Source organism: Eurosta solidaginis, chromosome 5 (assembly GCF_040869045.1).
Source record: "Eurosta solidaginis isolate ZX-2024a chromosome 5, ASM4086904v1, whole genome shotgun sequence".
Classification (NCBI taxonomy): Eukaryota; Metazoa; Arthropoda; class Insecta; order Diptera; family Tephritidae; genus Eurosta; species Eurosta solidaginis.
Genome location: NC_090323.1, coordinates 2,096,729 through 2,119,107, shown reverse-complemented (window position 1 = coordinate 2,119,107; position 22,379 = coordinate 2,096,729). Strand labels below are relative to the sequence as shown.

General features: G+C 34.9%; 1 protein-coding gene across 7 annotated transcripts in view; it reads left to right on the top strand.

Annotated features, from left to right (window-relative positions):
- LOC137253694 (cationic amino acid transporter 3) overlaps positions 1-22,379 on the top strand; it is a 39,117-nt gene that overhangs the window by 11,343 nt on the left and 5,395 nt on the right. The window contains exons 2-9 of one of the 7 annotated variants that reach the window (XM_067791074.1): positions 5,037-5,253; positions 19,219-19,576; positions 19,641-19,925; positions 19,998-20,102; positions 20,163-20,690; positions 21,585-21,687; positions 21,750-21,940; positions 22,001-22,276. In XM_067791074.1, the coding sequence (XP_067647175.1) occupies positions 19,336-19,576; positions 19,641-19,925; positions 19,998-20,102; positions 20,163-20,690; positions 21,585-21,687; positions 21,750-21,940; positions 22,001-22,276 (1,729 nt within the window). In that variant the 5' untranslated portion in view covers positions 5,037-5,253; positions 19,219-19,335. Of the gene's footprint in view, positions 1-4,741; positions 5,254-19,218; positions 19,577-19,640; positions 19,926-19,997; positions 20,103-20,162; positions 20,691-21,584; positions 21,688-21,749; positions 21,941-22,000; positions 22,277-22,379 lie in introns of all 7 variants that reach the window. The other 6 variants (XM_067791069.1, XM_067791073.1, XM_067791072.1 and 3 more) reach the window with 6 other exon arrangements.

Here is a 22,379-nt window from a genome sequence, read left to right as displayed (position 1 = left end):
ATATCACCAAGTTTAACGTTTTATATAGGAAAATAAGGGAGAAATTGCCAAAAATCTTTCTATCTGAACTATCGGTTGTATGGGATATATACTATATATAGCTCCGATCAAAGTAATTTTTTCAGAAAATCTTCTATGATATATTAAAATATATATCACCGAGTTTCACGTTTATACTTTTTAAATTAAGGGAGAAATGGCCAAAAATCTTTCCATCTGAACGATCGGTTGTATGGGATATAACTATATATAGCTCCGAACAAAGTGATTTTTTCAGGATATCTTCTATGGTATATTAGAATATATATCGCAGAGTTTCACGTTTGTACTTTCTAAATTGCGACAGGAATGAGCAAAATCTTCTTATCTGAACGATCGGTTGTATGGGGTATATATGTTATACTGGTCCGATCCTACCGGATCCGACAAATGTCTAATATAATACAAAAATACATCCTTGTGCCCAATTTCATTGAGATATCTCAAAATTTGAGGGACTAGTTTGCGTTCAAACAGACATACGGACAGACAGACGGACATGGCTATATCAACTCAGTTCGTCTCCCTGATCAATTCGGTATACTTAATGGTGAGTCTATCTTCTATATTTCTCAACGTTACAAACTTCGGACCAAAGTTCATATAGCATTTCATGTTCATGAAACGTATAAAAAGCAAGTCTAAGAGATCAATACAGAAAAGAAAACTGAAGACGGAGCAACGGCACTTTTAATGAATCCAAGATTTGTGGCTACCGAAGAAAATTTGGTATAAGCCAGAATTTGAAATTCTTTTGTATAGATTAATTTATTATATTAAATCTTCCTAAAACGAAAATAATGTTAATGCTCCTGTTTGGTCATTATGCACTTCCCCTTAATTACAATTTACATATGTATGCAGTTGCTTGCTTTTATATGACAACATTTTCACATACATATATGCATATACCGTAATTAATTGAAATAGCAGATAGGGTCCCAGCAACCTGCCTTTAATTCGTTTCGTTTGCTAAAACAAATTAAACAAAATCAATGAAATATTACATACGCACCTGTTTTGAATAGCCGATTATTTGAATTTGAGTCAATTCAATAGAAAGATTTCCACAAAAGATTAATTCAATGAGTCAAACTCTTTTGACTAGAATTAAATTAGATAAGAGCTGTCATTAAACGCAAATAAGGTCGGAATACTTTTATCAGCACAAAAAAACAAACTCTATGACTAAAAATTTTAATATTTGAAACACTAAGAAAATTTTAGTTAAAACACAAATTACATAATTAATATACAAGTGTCACTTTTTACTCAAGAATGCATTTGTTCGCGTAAATGTTTGTATGTAACTGATTTTTTGTAAACAAACAAATAAAAATGTGTGAATTATTTGTAGAATGTGACAGCTGCATGACAATATTCTGTTTCAAAATTAAATGAACTATAAATCAGCACAAACACACACATTTACCTGCATAAGTAAATTTAATTACAACGACTTCCTGTAAACATCATGACTACAGACAATAACCAAACGATCGATCTGTAAAAATAGTTTCGCCAGATAATTGGTTAACAAAAATTAGAGTGAATCTTATTGGTTTTTTTTTTTTTTGTTTTTGTGTACCTCAGCTCGTTAGTTTGGTCATTGCGATTTTGCGCTAATTAAAGTTTATTTCCAAATTTCATATTAATTTTCCTCCCATATGCGTTTAATTCAGGTGGCCAAGTACGCACTGCATTTGGTTATTTAGAAACCAGTGTGTAACTAGTTATTTTGTGCTCACCGGTAAAGTTAATTATATTCATGTAAACGCATTTGCATTCACTTTTCTTTTAATCAGCAGAGCATTCAAAATAACAAAGCTAGATATTTGTTTATTTTGTATGTTTGTGTTCGTTATCAGTGTGTGTGAGATATTTTCTTACATATTTACTTATGCCTTTCAGATGCGACGCTTAATTATGTACCCAAATGCTACATTTACTCCATCTTATCTCAGGCTCCATTGTATTCATGCATGCAGCAGCGTTCAGAAAAATAGGAGCGGCAATTTATATTAAATTTTGTTAGTTAATTTCTTTTTTTTTTATTTCATATGCTTTAAGAAAAAACTTGCATGACTTTTGTAACTGAAACGCTGCAAACCAATCTCGTTTTATTAGAAGTTCTCAAAATTTATTTGAGTATGCATTTTTGTAGCCAAATCAATTTTAGTCTCACAAAGTGCAAGTAATAGGCCTCGCAAAGCTCGAATTGATTTTTGAAAATCTTTTTTAAGTATGTTTGAGATTTTCTTTCATAAAAAAATAAAATCACAATTGAATGAAAAAAGATCTAAACACCTTTCGGAAACAAATTCGCAAAAATCGTAGTAAATTTTGAGAGACCAATAACTTGTACTTTGTTGTAGTAAAGCTGTTTACAGAACTGCATACTTAAAAAAATTCAGAGATTTCTAAATAAAGATTTCGAAATTTTCGTGAAACTTTCTCGAATTTCGATTTCATAATAGTTTTTTCTTGTAATATCGAATATGAAATTTAATAAACGAAATCTGATAAATATTTCCACTGCTATTTTTATACTCAGCGTGCTTTGCCCACAGAGAATATTAACTTTGATTGGATAGTGGTTGGTTGTACAGGTATAAAGGAATCGATATAGATATAGACTTCCATATATCAAAATCATCAGTATCGAAAAAAAATTTGATTGAGCCCTGTCCATCCGTCCGTTAGTACGATAACTTGAGTAAATATTGAGATATCTTCACCAAATTTGGTACACTAGCTTATCTAGACCCAGAATAGATTAGCATTGAAAATGAGCGAAATAGGATGATAACCACGTCCACTTTTATATATATAAAATTTTGGACAACACAAAAAACCTGATAATTTAGTAATTAATACACCTAGAATGTTGAAATTTGACACTTCCACTGATATTGATACTCCTGATGAAAATTTGAAAAATTTTCTTAAATAGCCGTGGCACCGCCCACTTGTGATACAATCAATTTTACAAATAATATTAATCATAAATCAAAAATATTTAAACTAATCGTAACAAAATTCGGCAGAGGGGTTGCCTTTATTATAAGGAATGCTTTGAAGAAAAATTAACGAAATCGGTGCAGGACCACGCCCACTTTTATATAAAAGATTTTTAAAAGGGTCGTGGACGAATAAAATAAGCTATATCTTTGCAAAAAAAAAGAACTTTATATCAATGGTATTTCATTTCCCAAGTGTATTTATAACAATAAATACGAAAAACTTCAAATTTAAAAAAGGCGTGACACCATCCCTTTTATGACTAAGCAATTTTCTATGTATCGGGAGCCAGAAGAAAAATTACCATATCGTAATGAAATTGTGTACACATATTTTCCTTACAGCAGGAAATATTTCTAGGAAAAAAGGACGAGATCGGTTAAAGACCACGTCCACTTTTATATAAAAGATTTTTCAAAGGGTCGTAGACGAAAATAATTAACTATATCTTAGCGAAAAAGAGCTTTGTGTCAATAGAATTTTACTTCCTAAATTGACTTATAACATTAAATTGGAAAACACTAAAATTTTGAAAATGGGTGTGGCACCGCCCCTTTTATGACTAAGCAATTTTCTATGTTTCGGGAGCGGAACATATTTCTAGTAAAAATGGACGGGATCGGTTAAAGACCACGGCAACTTAGATATAAGCAAAACAAGTTTAAAAGGGTCGCAGACTAGAATAATAGGCTATAACTTAGCAAAAAATAGTTTTGAATCAATGATATTTCACTTATCAAGTTTTATTGTAGGAGGAAATGGGGTGACATTTTTTTTAAACGGGCGGTGCCACGTGTTATGTAGAAAAGTAATTTATCTGAAATGAAATGTACAATTTAATCTCACGCTGAGTATATAATGTTCGGTTACACCCGAACTTAGACGCCCTTACTTGTTCTGTTTGCTGCTTTACATAACGGTCTGCAGGGTGATCCTTATACATCAAATAAACGAGTTTTTCCAATCTCAGACTTTGAAATGGTAAAACCAAGATCAGAAATAGCACATACAAAGGTTGGACCCGTTTGCAAACGGTTAAGGGGTGTCGCACAGGCAAATTTAAACACTTAAAATTTAATTTAATTTTTTGTTTTCTAATAAAATCGATAATTTTATAGTTGGCAATATCGCGCATAAATTTTGGTTCCAATTGGAAACAGTTAAGGTCTCATGTACAGGGATTCGAGCTCAGTTTTCTCAATAAAGACTCAATTTATTACAATCTGAACTTCAATCACTGTACGTCACCATATTTACCATCTTCTAACGGGACAACAATTTCATGTGACACCATCTGTGTGTGAGCCTGGAAAAAAATAATTTATTTCATTTATAAGGACTGCCCTAATCTACATATATGTATGTATTAGACTGCCACGATCGCCATACGCAAAAAAATTGGCCCATATCAATAAAAACTAAACAAATTTTTTTATAGGGCATCCTAATGTTCGTATGTTTTCACATTTCTGTTTATTGTTTTCTTTTTTTCTTTTGTTTTGACATTTTCTTTATTATCATCGAAACGCTTGTGACTGCGACTACCTACTTCCCTACTTTGAGGCATCTTTATGTCTGGCGGTGAGTCTGGAAGCGTTCTTTTTTCTATTTTTTACTTTTGATAGCATTGTTTGTATTTTTCTATTATTGTTTTGTTGATTTTTGTTCAATTTGATTGTAGCTTCTGCCTGAGTCTGACTTTGGTCCTGAGCTCGTAATTCGATAAACTTGAATTATTCGTGGCATGTGGCAATACAACTTTTCTATAACGACAGTGACAGTTGCGAATGCGTAGACAAAAACAACAACAAACCATAAAAGGTTAAGAAAAGAAATTGAGTTCATGTTGAAAGTGTTAGCGGTGTTGTGAATTTTTTTTGTATCTGAAGTAAAAATATTTGAAATTTTCAAACCTACAATTGAATCTTGACAGAAAAGTGTCAATGTTAAAAACAAAAAATTCAATATATTTGAAGCCGAAAACTAAGAAAAAATGTGAATAAAAATATGGCAACCAATATTTGGTTAAAAAAGTCGCTTACCTAATGTTAATCGTGATAGAGGCGGAAAAAACAAAAAAGTATTACATCGTTAAAGCATACTAAATAATAGTACCCGAGAAAATAAACAACAAATAGAGTAAGCAGAAAATTGTCTAAAACGCATAACCTGAAGCGGGATTAAGCAATTAATGTAAGTATTTTTATTTAAGCGGAATTGATGTGTAATAAATAACCCCCCCTGTCCCCTCTTCAGGTTCTGTTTCGAAAAAGATTAAGCACTACCTCAGCCGTTTTGTATGTATGAACTACAACAAAAAACACCCTACATTGGAATCTTCTGATATAGGGTATTTGCGAACTGGCAGCCAAGAGAATATTATATTCCTCTTAGCAGTCGTTACGTCACGCCAATAAAATTAAAAAGTTAACTCTGAATAAAATATATCTGAGGGAGTAGGGAATCGAAATAGGTAGTCACTATACAGAATGGGAACAACCCGCATTTTTTCCAATGCCACTCTATATGTAACTGCAACCAACAAAGCCCCTTCAGCTCTGTCAACTAGGAGGAGAGATCGGGCTGTCTTCAACTAACCTGCAAGGAATGAAGTGAAATCAGCAAATTCATATCTATAAATCTTACTTGGCTATAATCGAGTTGCAAAATGAACTGCCCGTTTTTGGTACCTCAGTCAATATTGCCGCTTGATAGGGTGGGAGTGAGGCAACAAATTAAATGGGGTTACACTGAAATGAGTCCTTGGTGCAGAGAATATGGAGCAGTCCTGCTGCAAGAAGGCACTTGATCGCCACGTGTGGTGTATTTTGCTATTGTTTCCCATGTATCAGTTGTTGCTTGCTGACCGTTATATTACGGTATTCTTTGAGGCGCAGATGAAATAGCAGAACTTTACATAGGAGGTCAAATGATTCGGAAAAGGTTCTGAAATAGTACCGTAACTATCCTGAAAGAGTTCCGAAATTTTAGAAATAAACAGTACTGAAATTATTAAGACATAACCAAAAAATATTCCTAGAACCAATCTCGAAATGAGCATGAGATATTTCCGAAGTTATTTCGAAAAAACCTCAACCAAATCCGAAATTACACTGAAATAAAAATAATCTCCGAGGGACTAATGCCAAGCTTCTCCTCCAATTTGCATCTGCAAGCCAGAGGACTTTTCATTTAGAAAATTTTTGAGCAAACAAATTTTTAATATTTCTTTCCCCGGGTCTCGAGGTCTGGCAGCCAAGAGAATATTATATTCCTCTTAGCAGTCGTTACGTCACGCCAATAAAATTAAAAAGTTAACTCTGAATAAAATATATCTGAGGGAGTAGGGAATCGAAATAGGTAGTCACTATACAGAATGGGAACAACCCGCATTTTTTCCAATGCCACTCTATATGTAACTACAACCAACAAAGCCCCATCAGCTCTGTCAACTAGGAGGAGAGATCGGGCTGTCTTCAACTAACCTGCAAGGAATGAAGTGAAATCAGCAAATTCATATCTATAAATCTTACTTGGTTATAATCGAGTTGCAAAATGAACTGCCCGTTTTTGGTACCTCAGTCAATATTGCCGCTTGATGGGGTGGGAGTGACGCAACAAATTAAATGGGGTTACACTGAAATGAGTCCTTGGTCGGGAAAAATCCCGAGTCGCTTCGGTACATAGAACCGACTACCTTGGGAAGCGTTTTAAACCATTTATCAGGACCGGGGTCAGGAGACGGACCCGGATTGGATTCGATACCTTCCCGGAGCAAGAGAATATGGAGCAGTCCTGCTGCAAGGAGCCACTTGATCGCCACGTGTGGTGTATTTTGCTATTGTTTCCCATGTATCAGTTGTTGCTTGCTGACCGTTATATTACGGTATTCTTTGAGGCGCAGATGAAATAACAGAACTTTACATAGGAGGTCAAATGATTCGGAAAAGGTTCTGAAATAGTACCGTAACTATCCTGAAAGAGTTCCGAAATTTTAGAAATAAACAGTACTGAAATTATTAAGACATAACCAAAAAATATTCCTAGAACCAATCTCGAAATGGGCATGAGATATTTCCGAAGTTATTTCGAAAAAACCTCAACCAAATCCGAAATTACACTGAAATAAAAGTAATTTCCGAGGGACTAATGCCAAGCTTCTCCTCCAATTTGCATCTGCAAGCCAGAGGACTTTTCATTTAGAAAATTTTTGAGCAAACAAATTTTAATATTTCTTTCCCCGGGTCTCGAGTTCAGGGCTTTCGACGACATGGAATGGCGCGCTACAACTACATTTACATTTCCAGGAAACATTTCCGAAATGGTTAGGAATTTATCCTAACTGATGCCAGTAACAAAACTATGGTGTGAAATAGTCCCCAAATGATGCAAAAACCATACCGTAATAATCAAAAATTATTCAAAACCAATTCCGAAATGTTAAGTGAATAGTCGCGAAAGGACTCGTAGAAATGAAAGCGAAACAATCTGGAAATCAACCGGAGTTAGTTTCTATATGATTCTTAGGACTTCCGAGGTAATTCCAAAACAGTCGCGACATTATCCAAAACTTGCAATACAGATTTTATGACTACTTCCGGACTAGTGCTAATCGGATGCAGAGCGGACCATTGGTAGCCAAACTTGTACCAATAGCGCTTAAGTCTGAAGTATATGAATTTAAATTAAATAATCAGAATCAGCGACAGAAGCACCTTCGGCCGAACCTGTTAATAATGCGCTTAAAAGCTCAGCTAAGTGCTGACAGTTGCCATTTCGAAGTACACCAAATAGTAAAAAGTGTCAGTTGAAAGCACTGCGAGTACTATCACCATCTCTCAATGCGATAGTTCTCCACTAGTTCGGAGAGTATTCAAAAATATTTTCTGCCCCATCTGAATCTGAAATCTAAACCTTATCGAGCTGTGGGCACGATGAAATCTCATTGGAACCATCTGGATCAACTTAATGAGAGCTGGTAGCACTAATATAAGATCTGTTTTGTCGAAAATAAGAAGAAGAAATGTACACAAAAATTTAAGATACTGATAGAATTATTAACATTTAAATAGTTTCGCACGTAAACAAACTATTTATTTTCTTTACATTTTCTTCAAGTTGTTTACATACTTTCACATATGTACATATATTTATTTCAGTGCTACCAACTCAAAAGTAGTTAGCTGTCAAAAAATCTACTACAGAAAACGAAACGAACAGAACTGCTATACGGATCAGAAATTGAACCAGATAAATATCAGGATCACCGCGTGCGTTGCTGTTGCATTTGCATGTTAAATTTCTATCCGGATCTGGTTCACGCGTCATTAGAACATAACTTTTAAAGAAAGAATTACTTCAGTAGTTTAGTAGATAAGAAAAACACAAATGGCAACACTGGTTTATACTTGAAAGCTTTGTATCTCATTTTTAAACTGAATTATTATCATGGCATTGTCATTTGAAGGCTTTTGCTCACACGAGCATACAATAAAATCCCATACAAGATCACACAAAGAAATTTCGCATCGCAGATAAACTCAAAACTGTGATAAAAAATTACCTAGGTTTTTTTTTTTTTTGTTATATGTAAACATATACACTCGCTCAAATTGATATTGCTACATTTGTACAAACAGATCGTGCTATTGGTTGGAGGCCCGTGTGGTATTCAGGTAGTATGCTAACCTACCATACCGAAGGCCCTGGTTTCATGTTTTGGTAATGTAACTTCAAGATACTTTAGCAAAATTTTCTGCCATGGAAAGCTTCCCACCAAAATTTCAGCCTACTTACATCTGTATGTTAAAAAATTGGAATTATAAGTAGCATAACATAAATAAGAATCTTGGCCTAAATCTCTTCGTGAATATTATTTTTTTAATATGAGATTGGCGCGTGTTGCTGCTCAAATTACATCTCTACGATTAAGCATTTAGATTGCTCATATTTTTTAACACGCAACTCGACTAAGTGATATTCAAAGTGTGAATATATGTATGTATATATACACGATGTATATGCATGCACACATACATACATGTACACACAAAAAATGCATTTAATTGACACGTAATACAAGTTAAACGATCCAACGCTGCATTTCGTTGTCTGATTAAATTTTTTTATTAATAAAAAGCGGTTATTGACTTGATGCTTTAAGCGTTATACTGATTTGTTTATTTAAATATATATATGTATTAGGGCGGGTCGATTTGAAAATCGCTAATTGCTCTGTGAAAATCGTATTCTAGGGATCAAAATAAGAAACTTTGCCGAAGGAACCATACCTCTAAAACGAATTTTGATGTCCACCCCTTTGGGTCGAACTTTTGGGTAGGGGCAATTTCAATTATACCTGCTGTGTCTTGTGGTGGCTTAAAAAAACAACACAAGCAACTTTACGATCTGCAATTGTGTCACAGTGAGACCTTCATTTTTTAAAACGGTTGAATAAAAAACCCACACAACTATGTTTACGACATGCAAATGCATCACAGTGATGCCTTGGTTTTAAAAGGGGGTTGTAAAAACGCTAATTTCTAATAAGTTTTTTTAATTTCTTTTCTATTACTAAGTTAAATTCATTTTTTCATTTACATATGTTCTGACTAAATAAATTTCTAAAGAGAAAAATAAACTCCAAAAAGAAAAAACCTAGGCATTCAAAGTGAGATTTTTCAAAATTTGTCCCTACGACCCAAAGGGGGGAACATCAGAATTCGTTTTAGAGGTATGGTTGTTTCGGCAAAGTTTCTTATTTTGATCCCTAGAATATGATTTTCATAGAGCAAAGGGCGATTTTTTTGCCTCCCCACAAATCGACCCGGCCTAATATGTATATATGTTGCATACAGACACACTAACATATATAATTTCATCTGAGACTGCTAAATTACTTAGTTATTTGCCACTTCGTGCATTACATACAAACCAATAAACAGATGCGTCACGCAATCTGTTTTTAGAGATTTAATTTTAAAAATATTTTAATAATTTTCTCTCTTCACACTTCAAATGTTTATATTCTTTGCAGCTCATTTACGTAAATGTTAATTAGCTCTTTGGTTTCTTGCATGCCCATTTGTACCATTGCGCATGCGCACGACAACAAAAGAATGACACGGCGTATGAGTATCCAAATTTCAGTCTGAATAGCAACAGTTTCGAGATTTATTAATGGTTTATCATTTAACAAGTTTTTTGTCTAAATCGTGCAATTATGAAAGTGATAATCTAATAGCTACAGAATTGGTGTGAAGTGCATACATTAGAATGTGCGTGTGAAGCCGCAAAATATTTTCTATATCTATAAACTTACGCAACTCAAAAAAAATGTGCTTCTGTTGTGCAGAAATTTCACAGAATTCATTCATTTCATCTCGAACAAATAACCTTGCAGGTTGCAATAATTAGATCTCGTGTCTACACTGACTTATTTTTCTGTCCTTGCCTTGTTCTACTGTGTGGCGCTGAGGAAATGTCAATCGTAAATGGATCTAGCAAACTTGATGAAATCAAGTATAGAACATGCTCCTTTAACCAGTTTTGGCTCACTATGTATTTAAATCATCACGTTAGGATGCGTAGCAACATCTGTGCCAATCACTTTGCGAATAAGTTTTCTATAAAAATGAAACGAAAATACTATGTGATACGGAGACTGAAATATAAACAATATAATAATTTTGGCGGGCGCGGTGTAGTTCTGAGGATATTAAGGCTACGCCTCTGTTCTAATAATATTTTTTTAAATCTTTCCTACATATTTGCGGACCTACATCTTTAATGCTCATTCCATATGACATTTGCCAGACAGGTAAATTATGCTGAGGAGCTTTTCATTACAGAAATACATTCTAAGTGTTTGTTAAACCCTTACCCTACCAAGTGCTTTGATATTACTTGTTCCCACAACAGATCGTCTACATCACGCAGGCACACTATATACCATAAAAAATTATGTTCTTACCCCGTTAAAAAAAAAAATTCTGTACCGTCTAATGTATTTTTGTGTTACAGAATTTAGATTTTTTTTTAGATTTATTCATTGGTTCCATAATAAAATTAAAGTATATCCCCGTTTAATTAGCATGATTGTTTCATGACTCATATAAATATATACATACATATTTATATATATATATACGTGTGCTGGTGTATTTTAAGTATGAATGGTTTTATTATGAATACCACAGGTCAACAAAATAAGGGTTTTGGTTTGGTGCAGCTCTACTTGTAACCAAATTTGGTAGTACTCGGTACCCTGATAAAACCCCTTTTTAAGAGGTTAAGGCATGTATGGCCCCATAACTTTGTTTCTGTTTATTCTATCAACACAGTTTTGATGTCGTTGAAAAGAGTACGTTTCGGCACTTCTATCGGTATACAAGTTGTTAATATGTCTTCACAGACGTCAGAGAAATTGCCAAAATAATGTGCAAAATTCAATTTTTTGTTAAATTTTTTCATTTTTAATCACGAGTTTCTCGAATAATTTGTCAACCAGTGCATATGTAAATTATTTTGAAACAATCTCCTATTAATTCTGTTTTCAAATACATTTAACTTTTTTATATCCGCGTAGATCTTCCTGGGATTTTCTACTTTAGTACATTTCTACTGTGAAAAAAAAATATATTTTATAAAAATTTTTTCCTTCCCCTTTATTTTTTAAATTTTCTGTAAATAGTACTTTCGGGAGCGCGGTTTCATGTGTTAGTGCCTTTCTATAAATAAATAAAAAAATTTCAATATCATGTCTTCATCACGAGGTAGGTGTGTCAATGACCCAAATGTGTTTTGCTACATTTGTGGGGAATACACAGTCCAAAAATGCAGGAAAATTATAACAGATTTTATAAAAAGTGCTTATTTTTTGTACTTTAAATTGCAAGTTGTAGACAAAAACAAGCCGTGGATACCTCGAATAGTTTGCAAAATGTGCTGTGAACACTTGAGATAATGGGTCAATGGTAAAAGAAGCCATATGAGATTCGGGGTGCCTATGCAATGGAGAGAACAAACAAATCACTTCGATGACTGTTACTTCTGCTGTGTCGATTTGCGTGGTGTTATGTAATGTAAAAAAAATGATATATCCAAACCGCTAAGAGACCTTTACCACATTCAGAGGAAGCACCTGTTCCAACAGTTTACTCTACCCGTGAATCATCGTATTGTGAAGTGTCTAGCGATAGTGATATCGAAGAAATAGCGTCTACTGAGCAAACAACTTTTACCCAAGTAGAATTAAACGATCTAATAAGGGATCTTGAATTATCTAAGGAACCTGCAGAAGTGTTGGCTTCTAGATTAAAAGAAAAAACTTATTGGCTGCAGGTACGAAAGTGACTCTCTACCGTACAAGAGAGTAAGACTTGCTGCCATTTTTTAATTCGGAAAATGATATAGTTTTTTGTTCAGATGTGAAAGGCCTCCTTCTCAAAATGGGTCTTTCAGAATACCACCCAAATGAATGGCGTCTCTTCATAGACAGCTCTAAACGAAGCCTTAAGTGTGTTCTTTTACACAATGGCAAACAATATGGTTCAATTCCCATTGCTCATTCAACTAAATTGAAGGAAGAATATCAAAATATTGCACTTGTTTTAGACAAGTTCAAGTATAACGAACATAATTGGAGTATTTGTGTAGATCTAAAGATGGTTAACTTTTTGTTAGGACAACAAAGTGGATACACCAAATACCCATGTTTTTATTCCTGTGGAATGGTCGTGCCAAGCATCAACACTGGACAGAAAGGGACTGGCCTGTACGTGAGATGTTGGAAATGGGAAAGCAGAATTTGATAAACCCACCTTTAGTTACAAGAGATTCAATTATTTTGCCACCCTTACACATTAAACTGGGTCTAAAATAACAATTTGTGAAGGCGTTAGATAAAAATGGGCAATGTTTTGTTTACATAACGAGAAAATTTCCTAGTCTAAGCATAGAAAAAATAAAAGCGGGTATTTTTGATGGCCCACAGATAGGAATGTTGATAAAAGATACTGATTTTTCAAATTCAATGGCCAGGTTGGAACTGCTTGCATGGAATTCGTTTGTTGAAGTTACTAAGAACTTTCTGGGAAATCACAAGTCAAGTAACTACTCTGATATTGTTAAGAACATGCTAGAGAATTACAAAAACTTAGGATGAAACATGTACATCAAAGTCCATTATCTCCACAGCCACCTTGACCAGTTTCCGGAGAATCTTGGTTCCTATAGCGAAGAACAAGGCGAACGGTTTCACCAGGACCTAAAAACTATGGAAGAGAGGTACCAAGGCCGATGGGATCAGCATATGATGGCTGAATACTGCTGAGGAATGCAACGTGATTGTCTTGCCATACCTCATTCACGAAAATCACGTAAACGAAAGTTTTTATGTAAATAAAAAGTTAATAATAAAATATATAACAAAAAACTTTTTTTTCACAGTAAAAAGTTATTAAAATAGAATATATTAGGAAGATCTACGCGGATATAAAAAAGTTATATGTCTTTGTAAACAGAATTAACAGGAGATTGTTTTAAAATGATTTACATATGCACTGGTTGACAAATTATTCGAGAAAACCGTGATTAAAAATGAAAAAAATTTAACAAAAAATTGAATTTTTCACATTATTTTTACAATTTCTTTGACGCTTATGAAGATATATTAACAACTTGTTTTCAACGACATCAAAACTGTGTTGATAGAATAAACAGAAACAAAGTTATGGGGCCAAACATGCCTTAACCTCTTAAAAAGGGGTTCTTGACCCTATCTAGAAATCTGTATGTAGCATTAAAAAAGTAAGTATACAGTTTTTATCAGGCTACCGAGTACTACCAAATTTGGTTACAAGTAGAGCTGCACCAAAATCACTATTGACCAGTGTAATTTTAGTGTTGCCACTACTAAAAGGAGGCTCCTTAATCGCTTCAATTTTATTTATTTTATGATGATTTCATGAGAAACAAAAATTGGAGACTTGCGCATAAATAAGGCGACTTTATACTCTCAAATTAGGGAGTGAACTTGCGGACGTGTAGATATCGAATGTTCATTTATTCACCTATAAAAAATTATTTCTAAAGGCAAATAAGGTGTTATTTTGTTTATGTATTGGGTAATTCACTTGACTTAATAAAACAAAGTTTAAAAAATTTAGGGTCATTCCACTGCAGACACACCACCCGTAAAAAATTGGAGCGCATGGTATTCTGATCTCTGAATCCTTGATCCTTGAAGCGGAAACACAAATCCGCTCGGAGTTTGGTTTCACCAAATGTCATCAATTTTTTTTTCACAAACTCATGAAACCCATCTCATCCGTCACGAACTAAAGTAAAATTTTTTTTCGTTATTAAATATATACAAAGTGCTGTCAAAGTGCTAATTTATTCTTCAATTAAACATACAATAAAGCGAATTTTAAAAAGCTTTATAAACATTGTCCGAAATTGGGAATTAAAATCATGCAGTAACTTAGACATGGCGGCCCGAGCCATCACTATTTGAAAGTCTTAATTGTAGGCATAGCTAACGGCTAAAAATCTTGGATATATCATGTATGGAGCGGAATTATAGAGAATGAAATTTCAAAATCTGAACAATCATTCGCATGAGATATATGTAGTTTATATATACGACCGATTATGATGATTTTTTCATCCTTGTATGTAAGCATCCTTTGGTGTTTCAAGGTTCAAGCTGTTAAAGTGAGGAAGAAATTACGTAAGACCACTGAACGATCGGTTGTGTGGGAGACATATGATTTAGTGGTTTGATTCGGTCGGTTCCGACAAATGATCAATCGGCCACACAAATAAACCCGCTCATAAATAGCATCAAGATATCTCAAAAATTTTGGCACGAGTTTGCATTCAAACAGATAAAGGGAACGACGACAGACAGATAGATGGGCATAGTTTAATCCATTCTGCTCGTCATCATGATCATTTCGATGTACTTAATGGTGGGTCTAGTCTTCTCCCTGAAGGGCTTACAATTTTAGAAATCGGATTAAACTTAACACCGAAATGGTATAACGTAACATAAAAGGCATATACAGAAAAAACCCAAATAATACTGGTATTGTAAAAGATTATCGTGTAAATCTCTATCAAAACTCTAACCTTGCTTTTATCGACCAACCTTGCCAAGTGCAGGCGTTGAGTTTAAATATGTGCTTACACTTTTTAATTTTTTTCCGTCACTTTTTTTTACCCTCTAAACACTTAAGAGATAAAATCTAATTGCTGATATGGCAATTTCATTAAATTTTTAGTTTGTTTTTATTAAGCGTTAAATCTACATGCATATCTGTACGTTTTTTGGCCTAATCAGTTTGTGTTTCGATAGCAAAACTCTTCCAAGAAAAATTTATGAAATTGGTTAGCAAATTTATTCTAAAATTATTTGATGAGCAAGTGATATTTACTTTTAATTGCGTTGTGTCTCAGAACTTGTCTAAACACGCAAAGTTTAGGGCTAAAATAACAAACTTGTAGCTTTCTGAAAATTGTTAAATAAATATTAAATGTTAGCATTATAAATAAAAAGAAACACATTCTCTTTGTAATTAAAATTTAAGTACTGTGAAGTACGAACTGACTTAATATAAAGTAGGATAATTACTTATAGTCTCATACTATTTATACTCAGCTGAGCAGAGCTCATAGAGTATATTAACTTTGTTCGCATAACGGTAATCTGTTACGGCATAAAGTAATCGAGATAGATATAGACTTCTATATATCAAAATGATCTGGGAGAAAAAATAAATTCATTTAGCCATGTCCGTCCGTCCGTCCGTAAACACGATAACTTGAGTAAATTTTGAGGCATCTTGATAAAATTTGGTATGTAGGTTCCTGGGCACACATCTCAGGGCGCTATTTTAAATGAACGAAATCGGACCATAACCACGCCCACTTTTTCGATATCGAAAATTTCGAAAAACCGAAAAAGTGCGATAATTCATTACCAAAGACGGCTAAAGCGATGAAACTTGTTAGGCGGGTTGACCTTATGACACAGAATAGAAAATTAGTAAAATTTTGGGCAATAGGCGTGGCATCGCCCACTTTTAAAAAAAGGCAAATTCAAAGTTTTTCAAGCTGGAATTTGGAATTCGTTGAATACATCATGATGAAATTTGGCAGGAACGTTAATCCTATTACTATATGTGTGCCGAGGAAAAATTTGTAAAATCGGATTACGAACACGCCGACTTAAAAAAAAAATGTTTAACAAAAAATTTAATACCTTTACAGTATATAAGTAAACTATGTCAACATTCAACTCCAGTATGATATGGTGCAACAAAATACAAAACTAAAAGAAAATTTCAAAATGGGCGTGGCTCCGCCCTTTTTCATTTAATTCGTCTAGAATACTTTCATTGCCATAAATCGAACAAAAATTTACCAAACCTTTTGAAATTTGGTAGGGGCATAGATATTATGACGTTAGCTGTTTTCTGTTAAAATGGGCGATTCGGTTGAAGCCACGCCCAGTTTTTATACACAGTCGTCCATCTGTCCTTCCGCTCGGCCATTAACATGATAACTTGAGCAAACATCGACATATCTTTACTAAACTTAGTTCACGTACTTATCTAAACTCACTTTATCTTGGTATAAAAAATGGCCGAAATCCGACTATGACCACGCCCACTTTTTCGATATCGAAAATTACGAAAAATTTAAAAAAAATGCCATAATTCTATACCAAATATGAAAAAAGAGATGAAACATGGTAATTGGATTGATTTATTGACGCAAAATATAACTTTAGAAAAAACTTTGTAAAATGGGTGTGACACCTACCATAGTAAGTAGAAGAAAACGACAAAAGTTCTGCAGGGCGAAATCAAATGCCCTTGGAATCTTGGCAGGAATACTGTTCGTGGTATTACATATATAACTAAATTAGCGGTACCCGTCAGATGATGTTCTGGGTCACCCTGGTCCACATTTTGGTCGATATCTCGAAAACGCTTTCATATATACAACTAAGGCCCACTCCCTTTTAAAACCCTCATTAATACCTTTAATTTGATACCCATATTGTACAGCACATATTCCAGAGTCACCCCTGTTTCACCTTTATGGCGATATATCTAAAAAGGGTCCACCTATAGCACTAAGGCCCACTCCCTTCTAAAATACTCTTTAATACCTTTCATTTGAAATTCATGTCATACAAACACATTCCAGGGTTACCCTAGGTTAATTTTGCTAAATGGTGATTTTCCCTTATATTGTCTCCAAAGCTCTCAGCTGAGTATGTAATGTTCGGTTACACCCGAACTTAGACTTCCTTAGTTGTTTTAACCTGATTTAATTAATAAAACGTCATTGATGGAATCTGTTCACATATTAAATGCATTAAGACGCAATTTCATTGGACTTTATACCAAAGCCATGCAACGCTGATTTTAATGCTCGCTCATACAGCATACACACATAGATATTTTGGTTATTGTAATTGTAATAAGCAATAAAAGTTAAGACCATTTATGTGGCGCTCCTAAAGTGCTATTTTGCAGATAACATGAAAAATTTTTTAAAACTTATAGGCTTAGTACACACATTGTAAACTGAATTCTATATTCGCATAAATTGCTAAAGAAAAATGTTTAATTCAAATTCCTTTTGACTCTCGCATAAAGCATTTTGGGTTTTTCAATAATTACATTTAAGGTGTCATGGCATTCAATCAAGGTAGCGACACGCCACCATTTAAGGGTAGGGGGCCATTTAAAAACACAATAACATAATGCTTTATTGCTTTCAAAAAAATCTGTTGAGAATATTAATAATTTATACGTTCCTTATGTTGATGCATTCAGCGGTCGTTGTTCTTGGCGTCGTTTCCCCTTTGTTTTTTTTTTTGGAATTGTTTGTAATTAAAAATTTGCATAGCAATGATATTCAATTATCATTACTGATCATCAATTATGATAACAATATTTTATTTGATTACTTTCTGATTTTCTTTTTCTATTAAATATTGATGGTAGTCCAGTAAGTCAGTAGGGACTGCAAGAACCGGTCTTCTTATGATTAAAAGATTTCAATATTATGAGAGTTTATTGATCATAATCAAAAGTCGGATTTTAGTGCAGGTGTACAGTTTTGTTTGGTGTCTCTATGCCCGATACCAAGTTATAAACTCCTTATATAACAAAAGCGTTTGCTATGTTTTTCACATTTGCATATTTTTTAATGTTTCCATATTTGGGGTCCTATTAAGGTGGCAGACACTCCCGTTTCTCGGAACCGGACGCAGCTTTAAATTTTTTTTTTTCGGCAATAAATTACCAATAAATGAGGTTTAAATTATTTAATATATAATATTGTTGTTTGCTACAGTGTGTCTGCCACCTTAATAGGACCCATATTTGGTGCATCTTTTCTGTATACTTGGATTAATCATTGTGCTGGTTTCACTTAAAACAATTTCAGCTCTGTGACCTGCGATTAACTTAACTTTGTTGGTTGATTTATGCAATTGGTTGTTGTTGCTTTTGTAGCGATAAAAAGACTCTCCGTAAGTTTTGAGGAGGGTTAGCGATGCTGATGGTCCTTTGTCGGATATAGTTTCGATAGTTCAGGTAACAAGAACCATTAAGGTATAAGTCAGGCCATTTCGCGAGCGATTTAATATGACCACATTGAACCGTCTTTGCCATACCACCCCTCTCTCCTCCTCCACCATCTATTTCGATGAGAAACAGAAAGAACAGGATTCGCCACGGGGAGATGAGGTTGAAGATTTGGTTGCAGTACACTACACAACACCTTGAATCTTTTGGGTATTTTAGTTAACATAATTCCTGAGATGATTCCAAAAAGGTTCCAAAGCAGTTCAGAAATAATTCCGAAATGGCCCCTAATTAACTCAGAAATAATCCCAAAGTGGATCCGAAATAACCCCTCAGATATCCTAACTCATTTCGAAAATGTTTCGAATTTGTTATAGAATGATAACAAAGTCTTTCCAAAATGTTAAAAACTAGTAATTGTTCCAAAAAGATCCCCAAATGATTCTTAAAGATCCAGACAGCATTCTAAAACTCTAAAAGTATCCCCAAAGATACCATCAAATAATGACTGTACCCTTTTGAAAATATTTCTATTTACTTTTTTCAGTTGGCTGAGAACGTTTTCACTGAAAACAATACAACGCATGATCCAAAAGCTTCCAACACATTGCAATCCATCAGATACATAACTATCGGGGGTCCCTGCTAGCGGTACAAAACCAAGATGACAAGAAAACCGACATACTGGAAAGTATTGACACGTCGGAAATACTTACAACCCGAAGGGCTGGAAAGCGATACGAAGCTAAACCGTGTGCTCGGGCTGTTCGACCTTACTGCATTGGGCGTTGGTTCAACGCTAGGCGCTGGCGTTTATGTGTTGGCTGGTCAAATAGCACGTGATCAGGCGGGTCCATCGGTCATGATGTCATTCGCCATTGCCGCTTTGGCGTCTTTATTAGCTGGTAAAGGAATTGCATTAAAACTTTTCTAGGAAATTTCTAATCTAATTTTTTCATTTCATGATAGGCATTTGCTATGCAGAGTTTGGCGCGCGTGTTCCTAAAGCCGGTTCAGCTTATGTCTACAGCTATGTCTGCATCGGCGAGTTTGCTGCATTTGTAATTGGCTGGAATTTGATGCTGGAATATATCATTGGCACAGCCAGCGTGTGTCGTGGCATCAGTCTCTATTTGGATACGCTAATAAATGATACGCTCAAGAACACTTTTGCCGAGATAGCGCCGATGCATGTCTCCTTTCTAGGCAGCTATTTTGATTTCTTCGCTTTTGGGCTGGTGATAGTATTTGGAGGTATACAAATCTGAAGATCTTGAAAGTTTTCTAGCTCTAACTTTGTCTGTATTTTTATGTCTGTATTTTCAGTTGCCTTAGCTTTTGGCGTTGAAACCTCGGCTTTAGCAAATAATTTCTGCACGAGTCTAAATATTTTTATTTTGTTATTTGTTATTATAGCCGGCGCAATCAAAGGTAGTTCACGGCTTTCGTGCTTATTTAACAATAAGAAACTTCTAATATTTCTCATTTCAGCGAATTTCGCCAACTGGACCATTGATCCGCATACCATCAACGCAACGATCACAACTCATGACGTTGGTACTGGGGGTTTCTTTCCCTTCGGCATTGCTGGCACATTAAAAGGTGCTGCCACTTGCTTCTTTGGGTTTGTGGGTTTTGATTGTATTGCTACTACGGGCGAAGAGGTGCGCAATCCCCGACGCAACATACCACGTTCAATTTTACTCTCACTCCTGATCATCTTTCTCTGCTACTTTGGTGTCTCGACTGTGCTTACACTTATGGTGCCTTATTATGAGCAAGATCCAAATGCGCCTTTACCTTACGCTTTCAAACAAGTTGGCTGGACATTTGCTATGTGGACAGTAGCTATTGGTGGTCTCATTGGTTTGCTGGCAAGTTTGTTTGGCGCTCTATTTCCGCTGCCTCGTGTTATGTACTCTATGGCGGAAGACGGCTTGCTGTTTCGTTTTTTGGGTAAAATAAGTTCACGATTTCGTGTGCCAGTTATTGGCTCTATATTTGCAGCTGTTTTTACGGGTAAATAAGAGAAAAATTTACAACCACAGCCGGATTCTTAAAACCGTTGCAGCCAATCACTAATATATATGAGCCTTAAGCATAAGTTAGCCTTAAAGTATGCAATATTGAAACACATATATGTCTCTGTTATAGAGTTTTGCAATATAGTCACAAATAGAGACGGTAGATGGCTTCTTCTACTTCTCACAAAAAGTTTTTGCTTAAGTTTTACTAATAGCCTTTTCTTTTCTGAAATAAATTGTTGCCTAAGTAAATGGTAAAGCCTTAATAGAGTTACTCCTACCACAGAAAATTTTGATCATTTATAGTGCATGCAAAGAACATAAATGGCTACCCCGTGTATTAGCTGATTTTCACAAACGCGCTGTCAATGATAACAAAAATTAATTAGCAATTATTTCCTTCATTTCAATTTTCTTCGCCTAAAAATATGTGAAGTTACGAAAATGAATTGTCACGATTAGCTAGTTTAGCAGAGTTGCACTGCCACACCGCCGTTTTATGCAGGGTAAAAGTGTAACGCTTTTGCGTTGCGAGCAGGCAACAATTTTCACAAAAGAACGAAATACCCCGTAAAGGCGTTACCTGCTTTTTAGAACAGAAAAAAATATATTTACAACCCTTGCGCGGCGTACAAAAAGCGTAACACTTTTGTGAGAAAAGAAAATGCTATAAATGTTTGTAACATACGTCACGATCTCCAAAAAATTTTGCAGCGTAACTTTAACATACTCGTAATTGAAGATACAATATTAAACATTGCATACTTTTAGGCGGCTGTAAAGGTAAATATAAATATTTGGCGGTTGAGTTTCAGCTTTAAATTTTCAATGAGAATGAAAAACTTAATTACCAAATTTAGCTGAGCTTTTATTTGCTTTCCTTCAACAGCTGTAATGGCCGGCTTATTTGATTTGCAACAGCTAGTCAGCCTTTTGTCCATAGGCACTTTGTTGGCGTATAGTGTTGTAGCCATATCTGTGACTATTCTTAGGTACGTCGAAGCTAAAAGAGTTATTTAAAGTCAAGTGAGATGCAAGTCTATTTAATTTATAGATATATGGACTCTTCGGACGGCTCCGATTGTGAAAGTGGCGGCCAGCCACCAACCGAGAGCTCTATGTTGACTTCCCCGGGTACGCGCATCACATTTGAAGCCGTGCTCCTGCAGTTATTCAATACCAAAGGACTGAATACACCCAACACGCTGTCTACACGCATTGTGGGCAGTCTGATAACTTTATTTTGTAAGATTTTCATTAAGAAAAAGAGATATGTTGTTTCTTATTTAATATTTTCACTTTCAGGTCTCATCTCATTGGGTATTGGTCTAATACTGAAAGACGCCTACGACGCCTTACTCCACAACCAATTGTGGGTACTCATTTTATTGCCACTTTTAGTATTGCTCGCTTTGCTGGTGCTCATTGCGATTTTCCGCCAACCACGCGAACCAGTACTAAATACATTTCGCGTTCCCTTTGTACCGCTCGTACCTGCCACGAGTGTTTTCATTAACATTTATCTTATGCTTCAGCTGGATGTCATGACTTGGTTACGATTCGGTATATGGATGTTGATTGGTGAGTATCTCCACCACTACCTATATAGTTTGAACTGCATGGCTTTCCTAAGAGCTCAGCAGACTAACAACAATTGGCGTTCCCTTTTTCTTTGGGTTCAAAA